Raw genomic sequence first — 23390 nt, 5'->3', positions numbered from 1 at the left:
TTAGTTTGTTGAGAAATTTTATTTGTAAATGTGATTACTTTATAGACTGATTGGACTGGTCTCCTTTACCTAGTTGTTTCACAATTTGAAGTACCGATGATCAACTGCAATCCCACTATTTTTTTAATAATAAAACTGTGCCTGTGAATATCTTTAATTTATGAACAAAACTTTGCCAGACTTATTAATGATCCATCGATTAAGTGAAATGAAAATAAATTTGTTGAGCACTTATCATAGGGCAGCCCTTGGATGTTTAAGTTATGTGGGATTAAGCAACACGGAGTTTCTAATTCTTCAGCTTGATGTGGCTGCTCATGATCTTATGTTACTTTGACCTCAAAGATTCATTGTTCTGCTGAATGTTTTAAATGATGAGGGATCTATTGAGAGGCCTTGCAGTTAGATGGAAAGGTAAGAAATAAGTAGGAAAGGATCTTAAATAATTTGTTTGGATTCTTTGGAAGCTGTAAAATGTAAAAATGATTTGAACAAATGATTATGCTCACAATGGATATGCTCTTGATACGAATATGAAGTGAAGGACTCATGAATCCGATCCCTGTATACATGGCCTGCTAATTCTGGTGAACCTTTTACTTAATATTTGCTTGCTGGAACAATTATCAATCACTTATCATGCCTAGAAGATTTTAGTAGTTCATCCATAAGAATATGCCATAAAGCCTTGAGCAAAGCTGAAAAACTCTTGTTTCTCTATGGAGGGAGAACATCTGGAAAAGAAATGTTCACAAAAAGTATGAGGAAAAAAAGTAAAACTAGTCACAGATATTTCTGTGGTTAATGGAATACCAGCAAGCCATTATATACTCCTTAATCTTGAACTGGTCATGTGCATGTGCATGCTGAATATTAACGTTGAATAATGAAAATGGCATAAGAGTAGTTTTTCCATTTTTTTTTTCTGGTTCATGATTTTTCTTACTATAAGCTGGATTTGTTATTTGTATTAATATAAGTTTTATTCAATTTATGCAAGTATGTTGTTAACTTATCTATCATTGTTGTTGGTATCCAGACAAATGTTCCAAGACCTATTCAGAATACATGGTCTTTCTATTTTTTAATTAAAAAACAAACTTCCTGCTAAAATATATCGATCTTTGCCATGATTTTTCTGAGAAAGAACTTTATTTGTTAAGGTTTGAACAAGTTCAGTGCTCTTGTTTTTTGCACCACAGAAGCAAATGACATCCTTTTTTTTTTTTTAATGATCTGTGTGTTGCTGTGTTTATTTTAGCTTTGGGGATTTGCTGTAGTGGAATAGGTTTTTTAAGGCTTCATGTCCAATTTCTACATTTAGGATGGTTAAAGGTTTTTTTTTTTTTTTTAAAATAAACTTATTTAAAGGAGTTTTTTTTTTTTTTTTTTCATTATTACCATTTGAAGCTGTACATATTAATTTATTCTAGGGATTATAGGGAGTGGCTAGGATCATGATTCTTGTCTGATTGGTGGAGAGGAAACAAAGTGCTCGGTCATAGTTGGATGATGTGGGAGTGGGGACGGTTTCGATTGTTGGAATAGTTAAGCATTTGTTCTAGAAATCAACTGAATAGGGAAGCTATGAGGTGTCATGTAATAAATTATATTACAAACGTAGTTTCAATTAGTAGAAGTTTTTAAGGTAATGCAATGGGGTGTAATTTCTATAGATAAACATGATTAGATGAAGTGTTAGTAACAGCAAGCATCACTCTTGTTATGGGCAGCTGAGGGAGTGAGGTACATCAGATTGGACCCAAAAGAAAAAAATCAAACTGTTTATTTGTGTTAAAACAAGTGATACAAAAAGATGTTTCATTCATGACCTTAAACCCAAATTCTAACCCTCAGTAAGTTGGATGACCAAGGAAGTTCAACAATCTCTACTGCTTGAGCTAACTCTCAGTAACATGTTATTACCTTTATTCTATGTTTTTAATATTTAACAAGTACTCATTATATATATTTACCACGTATGCCTTGAGGCTTGTTAAAATGTTCATTCACTGAGAGTAGTGCAAAATTTGAAAATATAAATGAATTAGTTGGTTACGAAATTGATTGACTATGTACAATATGTTCTGTCACTTGGCTTGGTCCATACTTCATGGCCTATGGTTCCCCAGACTATGCACTTATGATGAGCATGCAAAAGCATGAGCAGGAGATTTTCCTTCTTCCCTTGTGGTTGAGATACTAGAGCTGGGAAAACACTCCTACGACGAAGCTTCAGTCATATTAGCTTTATCATTCACTTGTACTTCTTCCTGAGTTTGGTCGTTGATTCATTTAACCAACATAATGAGATGATTTTGATCAATACCAGTAGATTTGGTATTCTTATTTTTTAAATTTGTATTAACTTTTATTCCCTTTGACTATGTTAGGGCAAAGCAAGTTCTATGGTGGCTGTTGCCTTGAGTCCTAAACCAGGGTGGAAGGTATGGTGTAGTTGTAGAGCCATGAGATTCACATAATATTTTCGTCCATTTACATAAGACAAGTACCAGCATTGTTTGCATTCCTGAGATTATCCAGCTGTTACATTCTACAACCTGATATCTTACTAGGCATCTACCATGCTGGTTGCCTTTTCATTAATTCATGATTTGCTGATTATCTTTCCAGTAATTTGGATACGTTCAAATGGGAGGCAGATAGAAAGTTCTACAGGGAGAAGAGTCAACTTCATTTAATTTAATAGAAAATTAACTTAAGCATAAGGATGCATATAAAATTAAGTGTTGGATTTATTGAAATGGTTATCTGCAACTTCAACCATTAAGTTTCTTAACTCCTATGTTTATTTTGTGCCTATCCCTTTAATTGATCTTGTATTTCAAGGTTTTTTTGTTATATGTTATTGGTATTAGTTCGTGTGGTTTTTTACCTTGCCTTATTAATTACAATTAATCTAAAAGTATTGTGAGAATGATGTTTCACGTGAGAGGCATGTTGCAAGGTTTTAGCAGTCCAATGTATGTTGCACAACTTACATGATGGGAGAGTTTTACTTGATTATCTAAGTTTTTAAGTTTCCGAATGACTTCTCATTATTCTTTATTTTGTGCTCAAGTTACTACTTTGGTGCATTATCACTGGTAGAATTTCTGTCATAGTTCTGAAGTATACATTGTGCATTGTAGTCAAAGGTATTTTTTTTTTAAATTAAGGTAGACTTTTTGAGATATTGGTGTTGATAGCTTGGTATATTACCATGATTTTGGAACTGTGATTTCTCCCTTTAATTTGAAAGACTAAATTCAGCTTCTAAGCATTATACTGGAAGGAAATAGCAGCAGGGCTGGAGCGAGGATTGTTTTCTTGGGGGCAAAAACAATAATATTCATCAAAGATACGTAATAAAATCATAAATTTTTATTTGAATTTAATATATAAATTATTAAATGTTTTCTGTGTGTTGTTAAATTGAAGGGAGGGATGTCAAGATAGAGATTCTGTGAGATGAGGAACAATCTCGTTGGGAGCCCCTTTGCTTTTCTCCTACAGCTATTTTGCAAGAGAATCAAAATAATGATTCAGTTACTTCAACATGAATTATTTGTCAAAGAAAATAAAAATAAAAGAAGCTTTAGAAGTTTGAAATAAGAATTTAAGATTAAGAGGAAAATAGTACCATTAGTGGGAAGCGGATGTGTACCTCCCTATTTAGTACGGCTTGGTAAGTAACACAATTGGGAGAAAGATGTGTGCAGGACCCCCATCCCCCAAACTCACACATGGGGGGGTTAGAGAGAGATGAGCCTTAAGGTCTCATGAAGGATCATGGTATCGTATATTTTGAAATGGGAGAGGAGGCACATGTCAAGGAGTGAAAAATTTAATGGAATTTAATGAAGTAACATGAGATGGGGGTGCATGGCCATCCCTTCAGCCACCATGCTTGCCTTCTATCTTGCATGTCGGGAGTATACTGTTATGCTTTACGTTAGGAGCATGGCGTATGTTTGGACATCTTTCCAAAGCTGATTGCTAACAACTGATGTGTGGATATTCGTGAACTCTAATACAACTGTGAGATTCTAGGTTGCCAGCTGGCCAACCATCCTCGGGCCTGCCTGTTAGGTGGTGCCCACCTCTTTTGGCACCGAACAAGGAATTTGCGGGGGGGAGGGGGGGGGGGACCCTTGTTCTGGCTTCTTCCCCAACCGAGCCTTCCCTCTCCACACGCTCTCTCTCTCTCTCGCATGCGCACGCTCTCTTCTCTGTCCCATCATTTTTCCTCCTTCCCAGCTCATTCTCTTGTCGGATGTGCTCTCCCTCTTCTTTCTTGTCATTTTCTTATTCCCCCCCACGGTCTTCCTCTTCTCCTCTCTTTCTTTCTCTTTTCCTCTTCTTTTCCCTCTTCTTCTTCTTTTCTTTGGTGCGGTTGCTGCCTTTGTTTTCTTCCTCATTAGAGTGGGTAAGCTTTAAACTCTCTTTGTCTTTAGTTGATCTAAATTAAGAGTTAATATTAGATGGTTTAGGGTGGCAAGGGAGTTTAAGGTGGGAAACTTACAACGATGGGATAGAGAGGAATTGGAGGGGGAAAAATGTTTAGGGAAGAAATTGGAAGCAGAAAATGTTGAGGGAAGAAAGAAGGTTAAGGGAAAGTAGTTAAATTTTTGGGGGCGAATCGACTCGGTCCTATCTTGATCCATGATTTTTAATTCTCTAATGGTTAGATAATTTAAGCTGAAAATTTGATGGGAGATCGTTAGCTAATGAGTCAACTTGAGGGCAAAATTTGATAATTTTTGGATAATATTTGTCCAATTTCTCTTTTTCCCATCATTTTAAGCTTTTCGTCTTTACCTCCCTTGCCACTCTAAACCATTTAATAATTAACTCTTAATTTAAATCAACTAAAGGCAAAGAGGGTTTAGAGCTTACCTACTCTGATGAGGAAGAAAACCAAGGCAGCAGCCGCACCAAAGAAAAGAAGAAGAGGAGAAAGAAGAAGAAGAAAAGAGAAAGAAAGAGAGGAGAAGAGGAAGACCGTGGTGGGGAATAAGAAAATGATAGTAAAGGAGAGGGAGAGCACACCCGCCTAGAGAAAGAGCTAGGGAGGGGGAAAAATGATGGGACGGACAAGAAAACGTGTGAGAGAGAGAGATCGCGGAGAGGGAAGAGGAAGGGGAGGCTCGGCTGGGGAAGAAGCTAGAATAGGGGATCTCCCCCCCGCCACCCAATTCCTTGTCTGGTGCCAAAAAGAGGTGGGCACCGCCTAATAGGCATGCCTGGGGATGGTTGGCAAATTGGCAAATGGCCAGATTTTATCCATTAACTACTTCATTTGTAGAACTGTCCCTTGTCCAGTTTTGGGCCCTAGCAAATTCAAACTATTGGACAGGCCTGGCCAGAGATAGTATAGGTTCCTGCTTGAACCGTATCCTGTTAGCATTATTACCACAGTCCTAGAATTGTTAAAGACAATAATTCTGAGAAACTTCTATGGCCCCATTGATGGTGCTGTTTTATAGTCATAAAGACAACCACGACTTTTATCAATGAATGAGTAATCTAACAAATGTTTGTGCCTTATGACACATTGTTTCCTTTTCAAGCTCTGCAGTTTTAGGCCTATCAAAAATGTTTGCGTTGTCGAAAGTAATCCTTTTCATTCCATTTTTATATCCTCAAAAAAAAGTTCATCCGCACTGCTTGACATTGTGCAAGAATAATATTCGAAATGTAGGTAGAAAACAGCATACAGGTGGGGAAGCATTGATGATTATCTTAACTAGAAGGAAGTTACCATGTTGGGTGATTTTTTTTTTTTTACTTTCTTCATTTCTTTCCTGGCTTTTAAAATGGCTAAATTGTTTTTGATTTTCCAATAACTTCGAAATTCGAGAAGTCTAAAAATTGTAAATATAAATTTTAAAACCCCAAAAAACTCGAGAGATTTAACTCCGGTTTATAATCAAGGTACGTGGAAAGATTTTTTTCCCCAATGTGTATGAAGAATCCAGGAGGTGGTATAAAAAGTTACTTTCCATATTGAACTTTTTGTTAGTATTCATAATATAAAGAGATATCGTTGATGGTCTTCTTGATGTGAATGTGATGTCCTAGTTATGTACATCAATGGAATAATGCTGATCTGTAGCCACTAGGTGTGGAGCCCCTGATCACAACCATGTTTTTTTGTCACTTTCCTATAATATTATTGTATTTATTGAACACAGATCAAAACAACTTTCTGTTTATAAAAAAGAGTGGTTCATGTTGAATTGCTAACATTTTTTTGGTGATGATCCTGATGTTTGTTTAAACATATATTTACATTTTCTTACATTTATTAATTTCATGAAGGTTCTTGATGGTTGTGCGGCTCCAGGAAACAAAACTATTCACCTTGCTGCTCTCATGAAGGGAAAGGGAAACATTATAGCATGTGAACTTCATAAAGAGAGGGTTAAAGTTTTAGAAGATACTATTAGACGGTCTGGTGCAACTAGTATCCTTTGTTCTTTATATTTCGTTTGTTATAATTTAGGGATGTGTGCAATATCTTTTTATTTTAATGGTATTTAGAAATTTTGGTTATCTCTGTGAGATATTGTATATTTTGAGTGTCCCTTCCTGCAACTGTATTGGATTCAAGGGAAACTAACTTTTTTTTTTTTTTTTTTTGTTTTTTTCTGTCCAACTGCTTCCTTATGGGAGATATCCTACCATCAAACATCTAAAGAGTCTCTTAAGTTGTGTAGGCTTTCTGTGTATATTGTACCATGGTAGAAAAATATGTCCAACTGTCTACATTTCCTATGGCGCATCTTAGTTTTGACTTTGGACTGTATCCTCAGAGGCTCCACATACTTACAAACATTTCTTCATCGTTTACTGTAGTTTACGAAATATTTGAATGGCACAATTGGGCATCGTACTGAGGTGGTACTTGTCAAAATTCAGCTAGTAGCGATGTAGGTTTGTGAAATCATCTATGCTTATTTTTTTTTGCAATTACATTGGCATATGTTAAATAAATTTCCTTGATTATTCCTTAGCTTGACTTAAAGATGTGGACATAGTTCATGGTGACTTTTTGGATATAGATCCAAAGGATCCCTTGTTTGCCAAGGTCTGTGGTACTGGTACTCTTTCTGTTAATACATTAGTCCTTTAATAAGATTTATTTTCTTTGATTGCATTGTCATGGATTGTATTACCTCAGACTTCAATCCTATAAGAACCAGCCCGGTCCATTGACTTATTGGTTGGATCAGGCCCAAATCTAGATTTCATGGTTGGACTTAACTCACCAAATGATCTAACTGAACACAGTCCAACTTGACCCAGTTTGTTTTGTGCAAGACCTAAACTCAGCTTGCTAAAGATGTACTTAATTTACTATAATTTGCAATCTTGATCATGACATCTCCTTTTTACAATGGTATGTGCAGGTTCGTGCCATTCTCTTGGATCCTTCCTGCTCTGGGTCTGGAATCTCAGCCAAGAGATTAGATCATCTACTTCCATCATATTCTAAAGGTGACCTATAGGACATCAATCCTTGCTCAAACAAGCTCATTTTCTGATGTCTTATTTCTCAATTAGACAAGTTCTTTACCAGTTTAACTTCAAAAGCAACATAAATTAAAGGGATATTTCTTTTTTAAATATGTGCCTCATTTTGCAATAACTGCTACAAGGGTTATGGCTGTGGCAAAAGCAAGATATTTTTCACTAATGGTGGAATCCATGAGGGCTCCAAAGTTTCTAGAAGTTCTAGTATCCATGATCTTCGCAAACGAAGTGGTAGATATGGTGCTCTGGTTTTGAACTAAGCATTTGGACATATCTATCTACCTCTTTAGTGGACTTGTATATTTTAATTCTGTTGTAGTCATATGGTTATAGAATTTGTTGGGGAGTTCATATGTTTTTCTGTATCTGTTCATAGCGTTGTTGTTGTTGTGGTTGTTCATTTGTTGACAAAAGAAGTCGCAAAATAAAACATACTCTGTAGAAGAATCTGGAAGTCAAATTAACTATTTGACCATACTTGATGCTGTGTAGTCAATGGAAGTGTGATCAACAGCCCTGTTGCGAAAGCCAGAAGTAGAAAAGAGTCATTAGTATGATATTATTGTTTGCAACTTTGCTTTTTGTCTCTTGCTACAGAAAGTTACTTGCTATGCTGATTAAATAATGATTTGTCCACCATGCCTAAAAATTATTTCCTTCATGTGGCCCTTCCTAATGTTGCTATGACTAATCTGTTCTTTCTGCCACTACATAGGTCATGATGTTGATACTGCTACCAGTCAGAGAGTGAAGAAGCTTGCTGCATTTCAACGGAAAGCGCTTGCACATGCATTATCATGTATGTTGATCACATACGAAAGCTCTTGCATATGCACTATCCTAGACTTGAGTTTCTTAAAACCAGAAATCCTTTTGCTTTCTCTTCTTTGTCTTCTACTAAGTGCATAGTTGCTGCATTATGAATTTGTAGGATGTTCTATTACAACTGCTATCTCTATGAAATTCAATGGATTTTATAGTTATTCTTTTTTGTTGTTGAATCTTACTAAATAGTTGTGGCAATATCAGATACCTGTTGCAAATGATACCACTTTAGAATTTTAATATTTGGTTGATGTTAACAGAAGCCACGTAGCTTCCTTGGCATCTTCATTCTGGTCTAATCATTGGTGTCATCAAGCATTGCAAGATTTTCTGAATGTTTTTGCTAGATTTTAGACTTCCAATATCCCTCTTTGATGCAACCTAGAAATGTCCTACCGTGGCAGGAGGGATCGTCAAGTGGATATGTTTTATGCATGGAATGTTGTACCGTGCCGAACCGGCCAGTATACCCCGTACCGAGCCGGACTGGTGGGGAACCGGTACGGTTCGGCCGATTCAAATGGTATATCAATGGAGGAGGGAGGGAAAGAGAGGGAAAGAGAGAGAGGAGGAGAGGGAGGGAGGTGGGAGTCGTTGGAGGTTGGCGGTGGCTCGCTGCGGTCATCGGAGGATCGCGAAAGCATCCACAGCTCGTCAGTTCGTCCGATAGAACTTTGAAACGAGCGAGAAAGAGAGAGAGAAGGGGGGAGATCATCGGAGATGGGAGCGGGCGGCGTTGCGGTCGCGGATGCGGGCTTCGCTGAGACCAGAGGAGGGGGTGGCGGAAGCAGCGCGGATGGCGTCGCAGTCGCGGAACAGGGGCTGTCGCCCTTATTCATGCGACTTTTTTTTAAAAACGAAGATCAATAGTGAAGCCGACAAACCATTTGCTGGCTTCAATGTTTAAATGATTTTTTAAAAAAAATTAAAATCAATGAAGCCGGCAAACCATTTGCCGGTTTCACTTAAGTTTCGATTTTTTTAAAAAAATCGTGAAACAGGGGCGACGCCCCTGTTTCACGCCCGTGGCGCTGCGCGCATGGACTGCGCCGTCTGGCGGCCCCGCCCCCTCCTTCCCCTCCCTCCTTTTCTTTCTTCCTCCCTCTCTCTTTTTATTTCTCTCCCTTTCTCTCTTTTTCTTCTCTCGATTCGAGTCCGGTGCCTTCGTCGGTTTGCTGCCGGTTTGGTACGGTACGAAATCATACCGAGCCGTACCGCCGGTCGGCCGAAACGGCTGTCGGTATCGAGACGGTGAACCTTAGGTTTATAATTTGTAGGATAAAGAAATAGCGAACAAAGATGTGATGGATGGAGTTTAAGGTTGAGATATAATAATTGTATATGGGTTTGGCAAAGTTGTGGTGATAGCATTTTTTTCAATGCCTGACTGTACTGGTCCGATTTGGGTATGCCAAATCATATCGGAGGGAACTGATACTCAATAAGCCCTTTTATACCAAGTGTCGATACCAAGAACTAGAGTTTACCGATATTGTATCAGTTGAGTATGAATATGGATATCGAAATAGGCATTTTTAAAATTTGGGCGACGGTGCACAGGGGTTTAGAAGGTGAGGGTGCATATAGATATTCTCTTACCTCGTGAGAAGAAATGAATGACAAATCACACGTAGATTTAAATGCGTTGCCCTCATCAGGCCCTTAATCAAACATCAAGTATTTCCAATCCAGTCTAATGTCTTACCTTTGTAGGAGGGGCGGATGTAATTTAGGGTCAAGGGGCGGGAATGGGGTGCTGGGATTGGGCCAAATTTGGGGCAGTGATGGTATGGGAGTCTTGAACTGGGTGTGTGGAGAGAAGCTCCACTTTATGGGAAGGAAATGCAACATGAAGCACATGTAGACTTGCATGCTTCAACCTCACCAAACCCTCAAGTCAGACAAAAAAACTTTTTTGGATCCAACCTGGAACTATCCTAATCTAGTAGGAGAGATGGTCAAGTGAGTGGCTTGTAGAATAGCAAAAGAGGTGTTGGACAGAGGTGGGGGTTGGATGAAGGTTAGGTCTAGGGGATGATAATGTGATATGAGGTGGGGGCAAAGTTGGGGCAGTGGTGGTGTTGGGGGTTTACAAGGTGGGGGCATAGAGACTTTGTGCCTTGTGAGGAAGGAATGGAACACAAAGCACACATATGTCTAAATGCTTTGCCCTCACAAACCTTGAATCAAATATCAAACCCTTTCTGATCCAATCTAGAAATGTCTTACCATAGCAGGAGGGATGATAAAATCAGGGTGGTCTATGATAAAGAAAGAGGAGGTCATTGGTTGAAGAATGGAAGAGAGAGAGGATCTTTCCCCCTTTTTCTTTTGGGTTTTGGGGGGGGGGTTTGGATAGTTTGATGGTCATCACTTGCTCATGACTGCTGCCTTGCTAGGTTTTAACTAGCTGGTGGATGGCATCTGGAAGAGTAGGCAGAGTCAAGATTCAAGGTTTTTGTTCACTTGCCACTTAAGAGAAGTGGATAGCTAAGAGAGAGAATGGTTTAATTAACCCTTTATTCTTAGAGCCCACCTAATTTAATAGTTTAGGTATAACCATTTTAATTATTGAGTTTTTTTTTAATTATTTTTCTTCTTTTTGAGGGATTAGCATTAGCTTTCGGGCATGGTGGTGGCAAGACGAGGCATCATGAAGACTTAGAAGTGGGCTTTTTTTTTTCTTTTGTTTTTTTTTTTTAGGGGGGGGGTTGTTGGTGGTGGTGTAGTAAGTTGGGGTTTAGATGGGGCCATGATAATAGTGGGAGAAGAGGTGGCTATCAGGGAGCACAGAATGTGTGGATGCAACATGGTGGGATGGTTGGAGTTGTGTTGGGTGGTCAAAATGGAATATGGGGTTGAGGCAAAGTTGAGGAAGTGGTGGTATAGGGTCTAAAAGGTGGGTGTGGAGAGAGGGAGAGATCTTCGTGCCTCATGAAAAGAGAATGGGAGACAACGGATATGCATATTTGAATGCGTTGACCTTACGAAACCCTTGAAACAAATATCAAAATCTTTCTGATCCGACTTAGAAATTCCTACCAGGGCAAGAGGGGTGGTCAAAGTAGAAGTGGTTTGTGATTTGTAGGGTGGACAAAGCTGGGGTGATAGAGTTTTAGGGCTAGGGGGTGGAAAGCCAGCTGAATAATATATTTTATATGGAGTGGAGATTCCGATGGGAAGAAAAAGTTGAAGGCCTCCACTCCTAACAAGTTGGAAAGATAAGCATTCACTTTATTAGCCAATTTGGAACAAATGGGGACATGGGGTCTGGAAGGTGAGGGTTCAGAGTGAGATCCTCCTATCTTGTGAGAAGGGAATGAAAGATAAAGCACATGTAGATCTGAATGCTTTGCTCTCACCTAAACCTTGAATCAAGCATCAAAGGCTTTCCAATCCAACGTCGAATAGCAGGGTTGTGCTTTGTACCCTTAAGACAGAGAAATATGAGGTGAACAATGGTTGGTTGGAGTTTAGGTTAGGAGATGGAAATGGGTTGATGGGATTGAGGCATAGTTGGGGTAGTGGTGGTATGGGGGCATACAATGTCAAGGTGTAGAGAAATTACTCGTGTAAAGGGAATAGTAGACATAGTACATGCAAATTGAATTAGACACCAAAGTTTCCATTCCAACCTAGCAATATCCTTAACATAGTAGGAGGGATGGTTCAGTGAAGATGGGTTTGTGATTTGCAGGACAGAGAAAGAGAGAGGCAAGCGAGGTGGGGTGAATGGAATTTAGGTTTAAAGGGTGGGAGTTGGATGGGATTGGAGCAAAGTTGGGGTACTGGTGGCATGGGGTTCCACAAGGTGAGAGTGCACGGAGGGAGATTCTCCTACACCATGAGAAGGGAATGGAAGACGGAAGACAAAACATGATCTAAATGCTTTGCATCATCAGACCCATAAATCAAACATGAAACTCCTTCCAATCTAGATCTAAATGCTTTGCCCTTACCAGACCCTTTAATCAAATATCAAACTCTTTTCAAACCAACATAGAAATCTCCTACCTCAGCAGGAGACAAGTGGGAGGTCGTTTGTGATTTGTAGGATAGAGAGAGAAAGGTGTGAATTGGTTGAAGAAAGGAAAAGAAACACAGCCCTATCTTAAGCTAGCATATGGGGAGGAGTTTTATTTTATTTTTTTATTTTTATATGTGGGCGGGTGGGTGGGGAATGATAATTTTCCTACGTTCCAATAGCCAGTCGATGGCATCTCGAAAATAGAGATTAGAGAGAATCAAGATGCTAGGTTTTTGTTCACTTGACACTTAACAAGAGGCACGACTTTGATCCTGGAGCTCAATTGGTGTACCAAGTAACCCTCCCCTATACACCCACCCCCTCCCCTCTCCTCTAAAAAGAAAAAATCCATATATGTTATGTAATACATAACTGTAATCGTTCAGCCTTAACCCCAATTTTTTGGGGTCAAATTTATTGATTCTTTTTTGGAGGAAAAGGATTCATTTAGCCGAGCTCAACTTGTTTGGGATTAAGGCTTAGTTAACTCGACTTCTATGGATTCTTGTTTATAATAATAAATATTATTGACAGACCTAGCTGATCAGTTGAACCCAGTTTAATCAGGTTGAGGTTGCATCCAAAACCTGAGCCATTGACAGATCCACTATGAACCTTGTTATGAAGATGTTGTTAGGTTAGTGATCTATTATGTTGTTAATGAGGCATCACCATCATTAGTTCACCCATGTTAACACTAAGAGATGCATCTCAAGTTTGGTTGAATTCGTTATTTGCCTCCATAATTACTATATTGGAAGAGCTATATACCAATTACTTGAGCAATATTATTATGGTAAACTGATAATGTGTCAACATTGCAGGCATGCATCAAAAACATTATTCAGTTTCTGAGACATGCACAAAATCATAGCTAACTGATCCTGCTACATTCATTTTGATTCAATTTAATCCAAATATTCACTTATACTGAATGGTTCTCCTTGTGTCAGCATGCCAACAAGTTATGACCTTTCGGCATGCTTGATTTTAAATTTTCCAGCATAATTTCACTACACACACCCAAATGGCTCTTATATCTCCATTAGGGGGCATTTGGTGACCCAACTTGGATCACCGTGGTGATCTAAGATCACTGGTGATCTAAATCCTGGGGTGATCTAATATATAGTGATCTAAGATCACTATGTTTGGTTTGCCATAGTGCTGTGATTAAAGATTCTTGGGTATGTACAAGCTACTTGTTTGGTATGCTACGAAAATTCAAGATCACCGACCATATAATATTAAAAATATCCCTTACAACTTGTTTGGGAGTTGGGATTGAGAATTGTGGTAGAGAAAATTTTAGAACAAAACTAAATAGATTTTTTCTCGTTCTAATCAACACGACGAGAGAAGGGAGGATTTTTTTCTCTTCTGTGGAGATGACGCCCCAAGTATCCGCACGTGTTCCTTCTCTTCCGTGGAGAAGATGCCTCAACTACCCACCCCATGTGCCGCGGAAAAAATATCACGGCAAAAAAAATGGTTTTCTTTTTCCGAAAATCTCTCAATCGTGATGATATTTTGGTTAACATATGTTAATATAAAATCATCATGATAGAATGATGTTGGATATCCGTCCTTGAGAGCAGATTTTCTATTACCATATTAGACAGTGATTTGAGGAGTGAGGGTGATTTGAAATCATTGTTAGTAGGATCACCATGGTGCAACCAAATACGGTGATCTCATCACCTCCATCCACATTACATCCTGAATGGATCACCTTATACCAAACGCTCCCTTAGTTTTTAAGTCTCAGCTATTCAACATGAACTACAATTTTGTTACGAAGATGTTATTGGGAAACTATTTCAATGTCCTGTTGTCATTATAATTATGATATTTTACTTTTCATTTGGTTATCTTGTCAAAGTATGGACAACAATGAACTTGGCTATCCCTATGTCAATGGTAACCAAACAATTTCTGTGGCAGAGCTTTCCACCCTATTAATTCCTTAGCCACTGCCACAAAAAGTACATTCCTTTTCCCGAGTACTTGCTTATTCTATTCCATCCTTTTTCTCCTGTGTAAATGGCAGCTTGCTTTTCTGGTCCAATTTTGGAGTCATGGCAACTTGTAATGTTAGTATTTGGGAATATCTTGACTAGGGATAATTGATAAACCATCTTTGCATCCAATGGCCCTTAGGCAGAAATTCCTGTCGCTGCAGAGAGAACATCATGTCTTTTTTGGGGCATTATGCAGTTCCAGATGTAGAACGACTGGTGTACAGCACCTGCTCAATCTACCAAACAGAGAATGAGGATGTAATAAAGTCAGTTCTCCCTCTTGCGAGGTCTCTCAATTTTGAATTGGCAACCCCTTTCCCTCAGTGGCCTCGTCGCGGCCTACCAGTCTTTGAAGGCTGTAAGTATTCAGGGTAGAAGTTATTGCTTTCTAAAATCCTGGATGATGTACCCTTACATGCTATGATATTGGTAATCTTTGTCTTCTGTTTCAGCTGAACTTGTGCTCAGGACTGATCCTACAGAGGATATGGAAGGATTCTTTATTGCATTGTTTGTCAGGAAAAAGAGCACCAATTCTTCAGGGAAAATGATGAAAAAGAAGATAAGAGAAAGTTCATCATGTTCGACAATGAAGAATCATCGGAAACGGAAACGACTGATGACGTATCCTTTTTGCAGGATGTCACGAATGTGGTCCTACCGCGCATTGGCTAGGCAAATACCTACTGAGAGATAATCGAACATGCAATGGACGAAAAGGATGGTTTGGAGCATGGTTGCTATCATATCATTGTAGTGTTAGTATATGATGCCCAATTCTTGTGGTGGTCAATTTTTACGGAAGTGAAAAAAAATCTTTGTTTTTTTTTTTTTTTTACACTTAGCTGAGTTATATATAATTTTAAATAATTCTTTACTGGTGTTTATCCTGTGGGATATCTGGAATATTTTTTGGGCAATATGTATTCAAGGTGCATCACCCCATGCAAAAAATATTTGAGCCCAGCTTTCAAGTTGCATTTATATACATGAAGTCTGAGATGATTTGATTTATGTTTCTGTCATTGTTTTGACATATTTAATGAGAACCAAAAATGGCCTGCGGCTATATCTCATAAAATCTAACCGTGATGAAGATGATGATTGGTGTTTAAAATTTATATCCACCGAGAGGATTAGATTTCATACTAATTACAATGGCTAAAAGCGTTGTATGAAATGTATCATCCAAGCAGCTCTAAAGCTCTTGATCTTGTGATACTCCAAAACAAAACCTTGCATAGAGTGACCTGTTGAATATTGATTGCAGGTGTATGATGCTTAATTAGCGCCACTTGTATACGAATGTCGGATGTTGATGCATTCTATCGTTATCGGGCATTTAAATTATATGTTATTTCAACTATCAATCATCTTCGTGCTTGCTTTTACAATTTTGGGTAAAGCTTCGCTGTGGAAGATATAAAAATATAAAAGCAGATATTGTGATGAGCTTGTTTCGAGAAAAAATAACAGTTCGTTGGCATTCGTGTCAGTGACCCATCAAAGTTCTGCAACTTAGCCAGGGTTACTCATGGACGCGAGCTTTTCCCCGCATAGCATTGTTCTTTTATATATGTGTGTATATATATAAGTCGAGTGAGGTTGTAAGATACCGGTGCGAGTAAAATAATAAGCAAACGGAAGGATTAGTACTGGTCATCAACCAACCATAAAAGCCATTTCATTTCTACGATCATGGACACCACAAACTAACCAAAGAGGACTCGCATACTCGCAACATAACATGCACGGAGATGAGAAGGACTCGGACACCGGCACTCTTGAAACAGAAGCAACATTGGGGGCGGCGGGAAAACATCACACAAATAGTATGTAGCTAGGTCGGTCGTCTTATTGATTTAGCTCAGGCGATCTTGACCTCGATGGTCTTGGGCTTCTTGGGCTCCGGCGGCGGCAGCTTCTGGATGGTGACGGTAAGGACACCATCCTGGCACACGGCCGATATGGCGTCGGTGTTGGCGTTGTCCGGGAGGGCGAACTTGCGCATGAACTTGCCCACGCGGCGTTCCATGCGGAGGTACTTGCCCTCCTTGTCGTCGTCGCGCTTGCGCTCGCCGCTGATGGTGAGCATGTTGTCTTCCTCCACCTGGACCTTGATCTCGCCGGACTTGACCCCGGGCATATCGATGACGAAGACGTAGGAGGACGGCAGCTCCTTGACGTCGGCCGGGGTGGAGGCCATGGCCTTGGCGTCGAGGACGTAGGTGCGGGTGGGGGCGTTGAAGGCCTTCTCCATCTCCTCCGGGGCGTCCATCAAGTGCTGCAGCGTCGAAAACAGAGGGTTCTCCAGTCCGAACATCCTGACGTCCATTGCTCGCTCGCTCGCTCTACCTCCTGAGAAAAGATCTGCTATTTGAGGGGTAAGTGCTTTCCGTTGGGATTGAGATGGGAGGAGAAAAAGGGGGATTGGGCGTTTAAATAGAGTTCCTGGAAGAAGGGGACTGGAAGGGAAAAATCCCTTCTCCAAGCGTCGCGAACGATCCCGAAACTTCCGAGAGCTTCTGGAAGTCTCGGAAGATGATCGTACATCAGTGGTAATTAATCATACCGTAGCAGTCTAATCCAACAGGGAAAGCAACGAGCCCGATTGGCCCATGGAGATTTCGCGACTACAAAATTAAAAACCCTGAGAGTATCAAGCTCGGATCCAACGCAAGGAGATTTCTTAAATAAAAACGATCATTTGAGTCGGACACTTTCTTAATAAAAACATTGGGAGCATTTGTCTTGCCACTTAAATTTAGAAAAATATGCTATTTCACAAGAGAAAATCTAATTAAATTTCCTAAACCATTTTACGCATGTAAAATTTTTAATATAAAAAACTAAAACGGCCCTTTGGCTAAACCGCTGGAGAAAGGAAGGCTACCAGACACTTAAAAACGCAGCTCAAAGAGAGTAATGTCACGCATAAAGCCAATCTATACGGTAGGCCTAAAGCCTTGTCTCAGGGAAAAGCCCAATATACCAAAAATACCACTGACCCATTGCATGAACATATCATTGGTCTAGATCATGGACGAGAAGTTGTCAATGCCGTGGAGAAATTCAACAACATCGACAGTAGATGGCTCGAAACTATCGTATCTGTACAAGAGTGAGCCAGACTTATGCTCCACACTATATGCATGGTCACCAAATCTGGCCAGGAAGCCATATCATATTGACTTCGTATTACATTTTCTTTCAATCTATGGATTTATTCAACACACGTGATTCCTTCTTCAAAGTTTTGCAAGCATTGTCCTAGCACTGCACAGATTATAACATGTAGCAGCTTATCTCCGGTGAGATAGTCAGTCAGAAGCCGAGTTGTTGTGTCTTGAGTATCAAATGGCAAAAAATCTGTAAAAAAAAGTCCGCTTATCGGAAGTTGTCCGACGGAGGATCCTCCGATGCTTAAGTTAGTCGGAGAAAGAAAACAACCAAAGATGGCCAAAAGCAAAAGTGAAAGTTTATGATTAAAAAGTTTATCAGATCCTCCATTTCTTATCAGTATTTATAGGTGATGTTGTTATTGTGTAACTCTCATCTTTGAATGTTCGAGATGTGAGAGTTATAATATTTAGTGAATGGTTATCCCATTAACTGCCATCAAAATCGAGTAATGGATCGCTCGTGGACGACAATTATGCTATATGTTCGTGTGTAGTTAATATCCATATCGAATAACCGTCGTCGATTCGGATAGTTCGTACAGAACCGAGGAAGTAGTCAGCTAGATGTTGAATATCATTAGTTAGTCATAGATTGTATGTCGTATCAAGTCGGTTAGATGTTGACCTGATTAGATCCATCATCCTTAGTCAAACGAACGTCGATTATGTCCAAGTTTGTTGATCCAAGTCGAGTTGAATCATAACAACTTAGTCGGAAAGAATTGATAGTAGCGCACTGGGTCGATTGGGAGATGAGGGAGAAGACTAGTCGGCTGAGCGATGAGGATCTACCCCAATACTTGCCCTCCAACTCTCGAGTCCGATTCTGTAATGTGAATTAGGTGAAAGGAGTTAATCGTCACTTGGATCCGAGTTGCTTTTCCTGACAATACCACTCTGTAGGCTGCATCCAGCCGCTTTGTTTTTTCATTGAGTGAACCATCGCTTTGTCATTTTGTAGAATGTGCGAGGGCTCTGTTACATTGCAGGTCATGCCGTAATTAATACCGTGAATCACTCGAGGTGATCTTCCATAATGATTATGGAAGATCGGACTGCTGAACAATAATTCATTGAGCAGTCTGAGTCATCTGAATATTAGTCGTCCATTAGCCCGTTTTGTTATCATGCAGATCCAGCTGATTTAATGCAATCTTAACGATAGTGCATCGAAAAGCCGAAATGATGATCGACTGAGATTTCTGTCACGTGTCGAAACTCCGAGGGCATCATAGTTCTCTGCATCAATCATGATCATCGAAGGAGTCTATAAATAAAGGGTCATCTCTGCTTCAGGTTTTCTTTTGATTCTAGCATTTTTGCCTCCAATACTTGAATCTCTATCCTCCAGTAGAGTGTGTCTGTCTTCCTGGGGCTCAGGTTTCATCCTGATCGGTCATCTCCTTCGTTATTGATCTTCATTGTCGTTGGTCCTCTTCTTCCTCGTTAGTCATCCAAGTCGTCGTTTCCTTCTTGAGGTTACACTTCTCTCTTCACTTTTTGAGTTTTCGCCTTTGATTTTTCTACTTCTTTGGGAATGGCCACCTCTAGTAAAGAGTCCGAAGACAAGAACATGATGGGAGACCAAAGTTCTTGGACTTCAACTGTATGAAGGGAGATCGAGGAGGTTCCTCGGGATGATCCTAGAGATGCTTCTTCTCGACAGGGTCATCCCGATCCTAAAGAGTCGGATGACCGGTCGGCTCTCGAGAATCTTTCTGGACCTCTTATCAAGAGATCTAAATTGTCTGAGGCTGGTATTGACCGGCTAAAGGATTATTATCATATCCCTAGTCGGTATCGACTGATGGTGCCTGACGAAGAAGATTGGATTATTCATCCTCCTGACGGTTATATTGCTATTTACGAGGAGTTCCTTCATTTGGGATTTCGATTCTCTCTTCATCTTTTTTTTGCAAATATCCTCGACTTGTATGGTGTAGTTTCTGTCCAGATCACCCCTAATTCTTTTAAAATTTTATCTTCTTTTGTAGTACTTTGTCATCTTTTTTGGTTTGAGCCATGAATTTCACTCTTTCGGGCTTTTTTTATGTTGAAGAGACATCCTCAGGAACGAGGATAGTGGTTCTTCGGTCTCCGACCTAAATGTCAGTTTATCATCGGACTTTTCTCTTCCATTTATGGATGGAAGAATAAATTTTTCTATATAGTCGCCGACCACTCCAGGGGCATTGACTGGCTCTGAACCACTCCAATCTTTCCTCGAATAAAAATGACGTGATCCTGGAGGAAGATCGGAAACTGTATGACCATCTATTCAGCATCTGGGTTCCCCCACAGCGGGAGCTCCTCATGGAGCAATCATTGTACAATGCTGGGATAAGTCTGACTAGTCATTTGGGCAGCTTTCCTTCATAGATCTTTGTAGTTTTCTTTTATTTTCTTTCTTGTAGACTAACTCATTTTTTTGCTGTTGTCTTATAGGCATGAGGGTCTCGACTAAATCTCTCCGGCATGCCATCAAGAAAAAGTCGGGATCCGAGCCTGGCGGAGCTTCTTGACTCCCAAAGAAGCCAAGAGAAGGATCTCCTCTTCGGATGTCGAGGAGTACATAGCCTCCGTCATCGCCCCGACCACCGTCGGAGCAACCCATGCTGCCACCTCCTATCGAAGTTATCTCTGCCAATGATGAGGGCATCATCATCGAGACCTCGACAAGGCTAACCATTGCGGTCCAAGTCTTGTCGGCTCAAGCTGGGATAGGTGGTGACTGAGTACTTGGTTGGAGGGATGCTGACAAGAGGAAGGTTCCAATGCCCCCCACCTTCACCGCCAACTATGATCCAGATTCTTCTTCTAGAGAGGCCACCATCACCTTTGGGATGCACATCAAAGCCACCGACCAAGTGCTTCAAGATCGTCGACTCGCCGAAGAGTTGATGAAGATGGTGATGCTGCTCGTCAAGTGAAAAGTTAGGAAGGCCCGCCGAGTCGTGGAGATTCTCTCGGGCTCCTATGCATCATTGTTGTCGGTAAGTCGTCGACCTTTATTGTTCGATATTGAATCTACAATTCTTTTTCGAATAATTGTTGGCCGAATAAATGACTTAACCAAATTTTTATTTTTCTTTCTTGCAGTTGGCACATGACACAATAATTTTGTACAAGGGGTTGACCGCCTTCGCGTGACTCGACTCCCAGCTTGAAGACAAGGCCCAGACTATGAATGCTTGTCGAAGTTGTCGAGAAACTTCTCTATGCTATCGAGGAGTGGGAGAAGAAGTACCAAGAGAAGCTTGCTCTACTGGAGGTCGGACTAGCATCTTCGGAGATCCAGCAGAAGAAAGACAAAGAGAAGTTCAGAAAACTGAGAGCTGACTATCAGAAGAAGATAGAGTCGGTAGAATCCACCCTCAACGAGGAAAGGGACAAGTGACAGAAAGATGAGAAATCTATCCAAGAGCTGAAAGACAAACTATTGGTAGCAGAAACTCGAACCTAGAAGGTAACTTCTCGGGCACTGATCGAGTTTCAGGAGTTTAAGGAATATGAGGATGAACTTGCTGAAGGCTCTATGAATGCGTACCGAATCAGATTCAAGGACTATAAGAAGGCCATCAGTCGACTGCAGCCCAAGTTGGACCTGAGCAGACTTCGACCGGACAACCTCCCAGATGAAGAAGGCTCGGGGAGAGACGAGGAAGCCGATGCTACAGAAGACCATCGTCCACCTTCTAGGCTCTTTCTATTTTTTATCTTTTGCCTTGTACCTTTTTTGTTCCTCGATCTTGTAATGAACTCTTTTTTGTGAATAAAATGATTTTCTTTTGCAATTTTGACTTATACTTTTATTTGTTTGCATGTCTTCTTTCTTTGCTTATTTCTACAAAAATGACTAAGTAGTTGACAAGACTAAATAAGATAGTCAGTAGATAGCTGCAAACCCACAACCGAATAGTTCATAACCGAGTAAATAGACTTAAAAATTTTCTAAATCATATAGTCGATTTTTATGGATAAACTTTATCGGATCTAAGTTGTAGTCGTAGATCATTTGTCATAGATCGTTCCATTGAATCGGAACTTAGTCATTTAGAAAAAATTTCTTCATTCTATTTCGGACCAATTGAGCCTTAGTCAAATAGGAGCAAACCGACTAACTACCCTTTTTCCATTTTGGCCTGCATGCAAATCATAGCTTATATGCTTGCGACCCTTGGGCCGTAGCTAGTATGCTTGTTGTTGTCGGATCTTACAGTTTATTATTTTGCTTTTCTATTAATTGGGTGTCAGTCGAATAACGTTTCATCGGGTACTAATCGACGATGCAATTATTTGATCGGATGTCAAGCAACCAAGTTGTTCGATAAATTATCGAGTATTTGAACTATTCGACATAGAATTGTAGAAAAAAAATTTATTTATAAGATATTCTTACTGATAGTACATCCATAGATTCTCAGCATTTCAGATCCGAAGAATTTTCGTGCCGTGCAAGTTCTCAATTTTATATACCTCTAATCGTAGGACCGTCAAAATTTTATAGGGGCCCTCCCAATTCGGATATAACTTTTCTTGCTCGATCAGTTTGGAGACTTCGACTATTTTAAGGTCTAAGTCTCCCACTTGAAAGATTTTAGACTTAACTCGAGAGTTGTAGTACCGAGCTATCTTTTATTGATAGGAAGCCATCCTTAGTTGAACTTGTCTTTGAGTTTCATCGAGCAAGTCCAGATCAACTTGTCATTTGTCCGAGTTGGTTGATTCATCGTAATGCTCCACCCGAGTCGAAGGTAGGCCGATTTCAACTGGGATCATGGCTTTCATCCCAAATACAAACTTAAATGGAGTTTCTCTGATCGGGATCTGAGGAGTTGTTCGGTAAGACTATAGGACACTATATAGTTCGTCAGCCTTGTAGTATCATCATATTGGTCACTTCAGCTTCTTCATTAGATTACGGGTGTCCAACTGAAGTAAATTTATGGATGATATGATATTTAGCGCAAAACTATTCAAATTTGGTGTTATTGAATTATCGACCATTGTCAAATCGACAGATGATAGATTTTTATAAAAAGTCAGTAGTTTTTTTTTTGTTATTTGTGTTAATGGTTCAGCTTCTACCTACTTGGTGAAGTAGTTGATGGCTATGGTGATGAACTTTCTTTATCCACTGGCAGACGAAAGATAATCGAGCATGTCGACTCCCCATTGATCAAATAGCAAGGTATTAAAATAGTTGTAAGATGACTTGATAGAAGTCTCTGAATATTGACGAACCTTTGACACTAATCGCACTTCTGCACTAAGTCCGCAGCATCCTTTTGCATAGTTGGCCAATAATATCTTTATCGAAGGATTTTGTAAGATAGCGGCTTGCTCCCTAAGTGGTTACCATAAATATCCTCGTGCACCTCCCGAAGAGCATAGTCGGCTTCGAAAGGTTAAAGATACTTGAGTAGAGGTAAAGACATCGATCTTCGATAAAGCTGATCATCGATGATCATGTACTGAGCCACCAATCTCTTCATTCAGCATACTTAAGTAGGATCCACTAGCAAGGTTTTGTTAGTCAAAATTTCGACGAACAGGTCGATCCAGCTCGATTCATGATGGATCTGGATTGGATGTACTTTTTTTTTGCAATCAATACTGAGATTTTCAAGATGTTCGATGAAGATCTTTTCCAACTCGCCACAGCTAGAAGTAGCGAGTCGAGACAAAGAATCAGCTTAGACGTTTTCCGAGTGAGGGATGTGAAAGATCTCAAAATAGTCAAAATTTATTTACAGAGATCTAAGCTTCTTTAAGTATCTGAGAAGAGTAGAATCT

General features: G+C 39.8%; 2 protein-coding genes across 4 annotated transcripts in view; one reads left to right on the top strand and one right to left on the bottom strand.

Moving 5' to 3' along the window:
* LOC105047942 (25S rRNA (cytosine-C(5))-methyltransferase NSUN5) overlaps positions 1–15426 on the top strand; it is a 26198-nt gene extending 10772 nt beyond the window's left edge. The window contains exons 7-13 of one of the 3 annotated variants that reach the window (XR_012142546.1): positions 2394–2447; positions 6325–6469; positions 7032–7093; positions 7416–7503; positions 8255–8338; positions 14512–14770; positions 14865–15096. Coding sequence is in view for 2 of the 3 variants with exons in the window: in XM_073260571.1 (XP_073116672.1) it covers positions 2394–2447; positions 6325–6469; positions 7032–7093; positions 7416–7503; positions 8255–8338; positions 14552–14770; positions 14865–15109 (897 nt within the window). In the remaining variant the exon portion in view is untranslated. Of the gene's footprint in view, positions 1–2393; positions 2448–6324; positions 6470–7031; positions 7094–7415; positions 7504–8254; positions 8339–14511; positions 14771–14864 lie in introns of all 3 variants that reach the window. The other 2 variants (XM_073260571.1, XM_073260572.1) reach the window with 2 other exon arrangements.
* A 635-nt stretch (positions 15427–16061) lies between these two features.
* LOC105047941 (17.3 kDa class II heat shock protein) lies at positions 16062–16842 on the bottom strand. The gene has a single exon (XM_010927093.4). It carries the CDS (start codon positions 16745–16747, stop codon positions 16280–16282), a length of 468 nt encoding a protein of 155 aa, XP_010925395.1. The 5' UTR covers positions 16748–16842; the 3' UTR covers positions 16062–16279.
* Between the last annotated feature and the right edge of the window lie 6548 nt (positions 16843–23390).

The sequence above is a fragment of the Elaeis guineensis genome, chromosome 7, assembly GCF_000442705.2.
Source record: "Elaeis guineensis isolate ETL-2024a chromosome 7, EG11, whole genome shotgun sequence".
In the NCBI taxonomy this organism is placed as follows: Eukaryota; Viridiplantae; Streptophyta; class Magnoliopsida; order Arecales; family Arecaceae; genus Elaeis; species Elaeis guineensis.
Note: the sequence above shows the minus strand (reverse complement) of the source record. Positions and strands in the feature narration are given on the sequence as shown.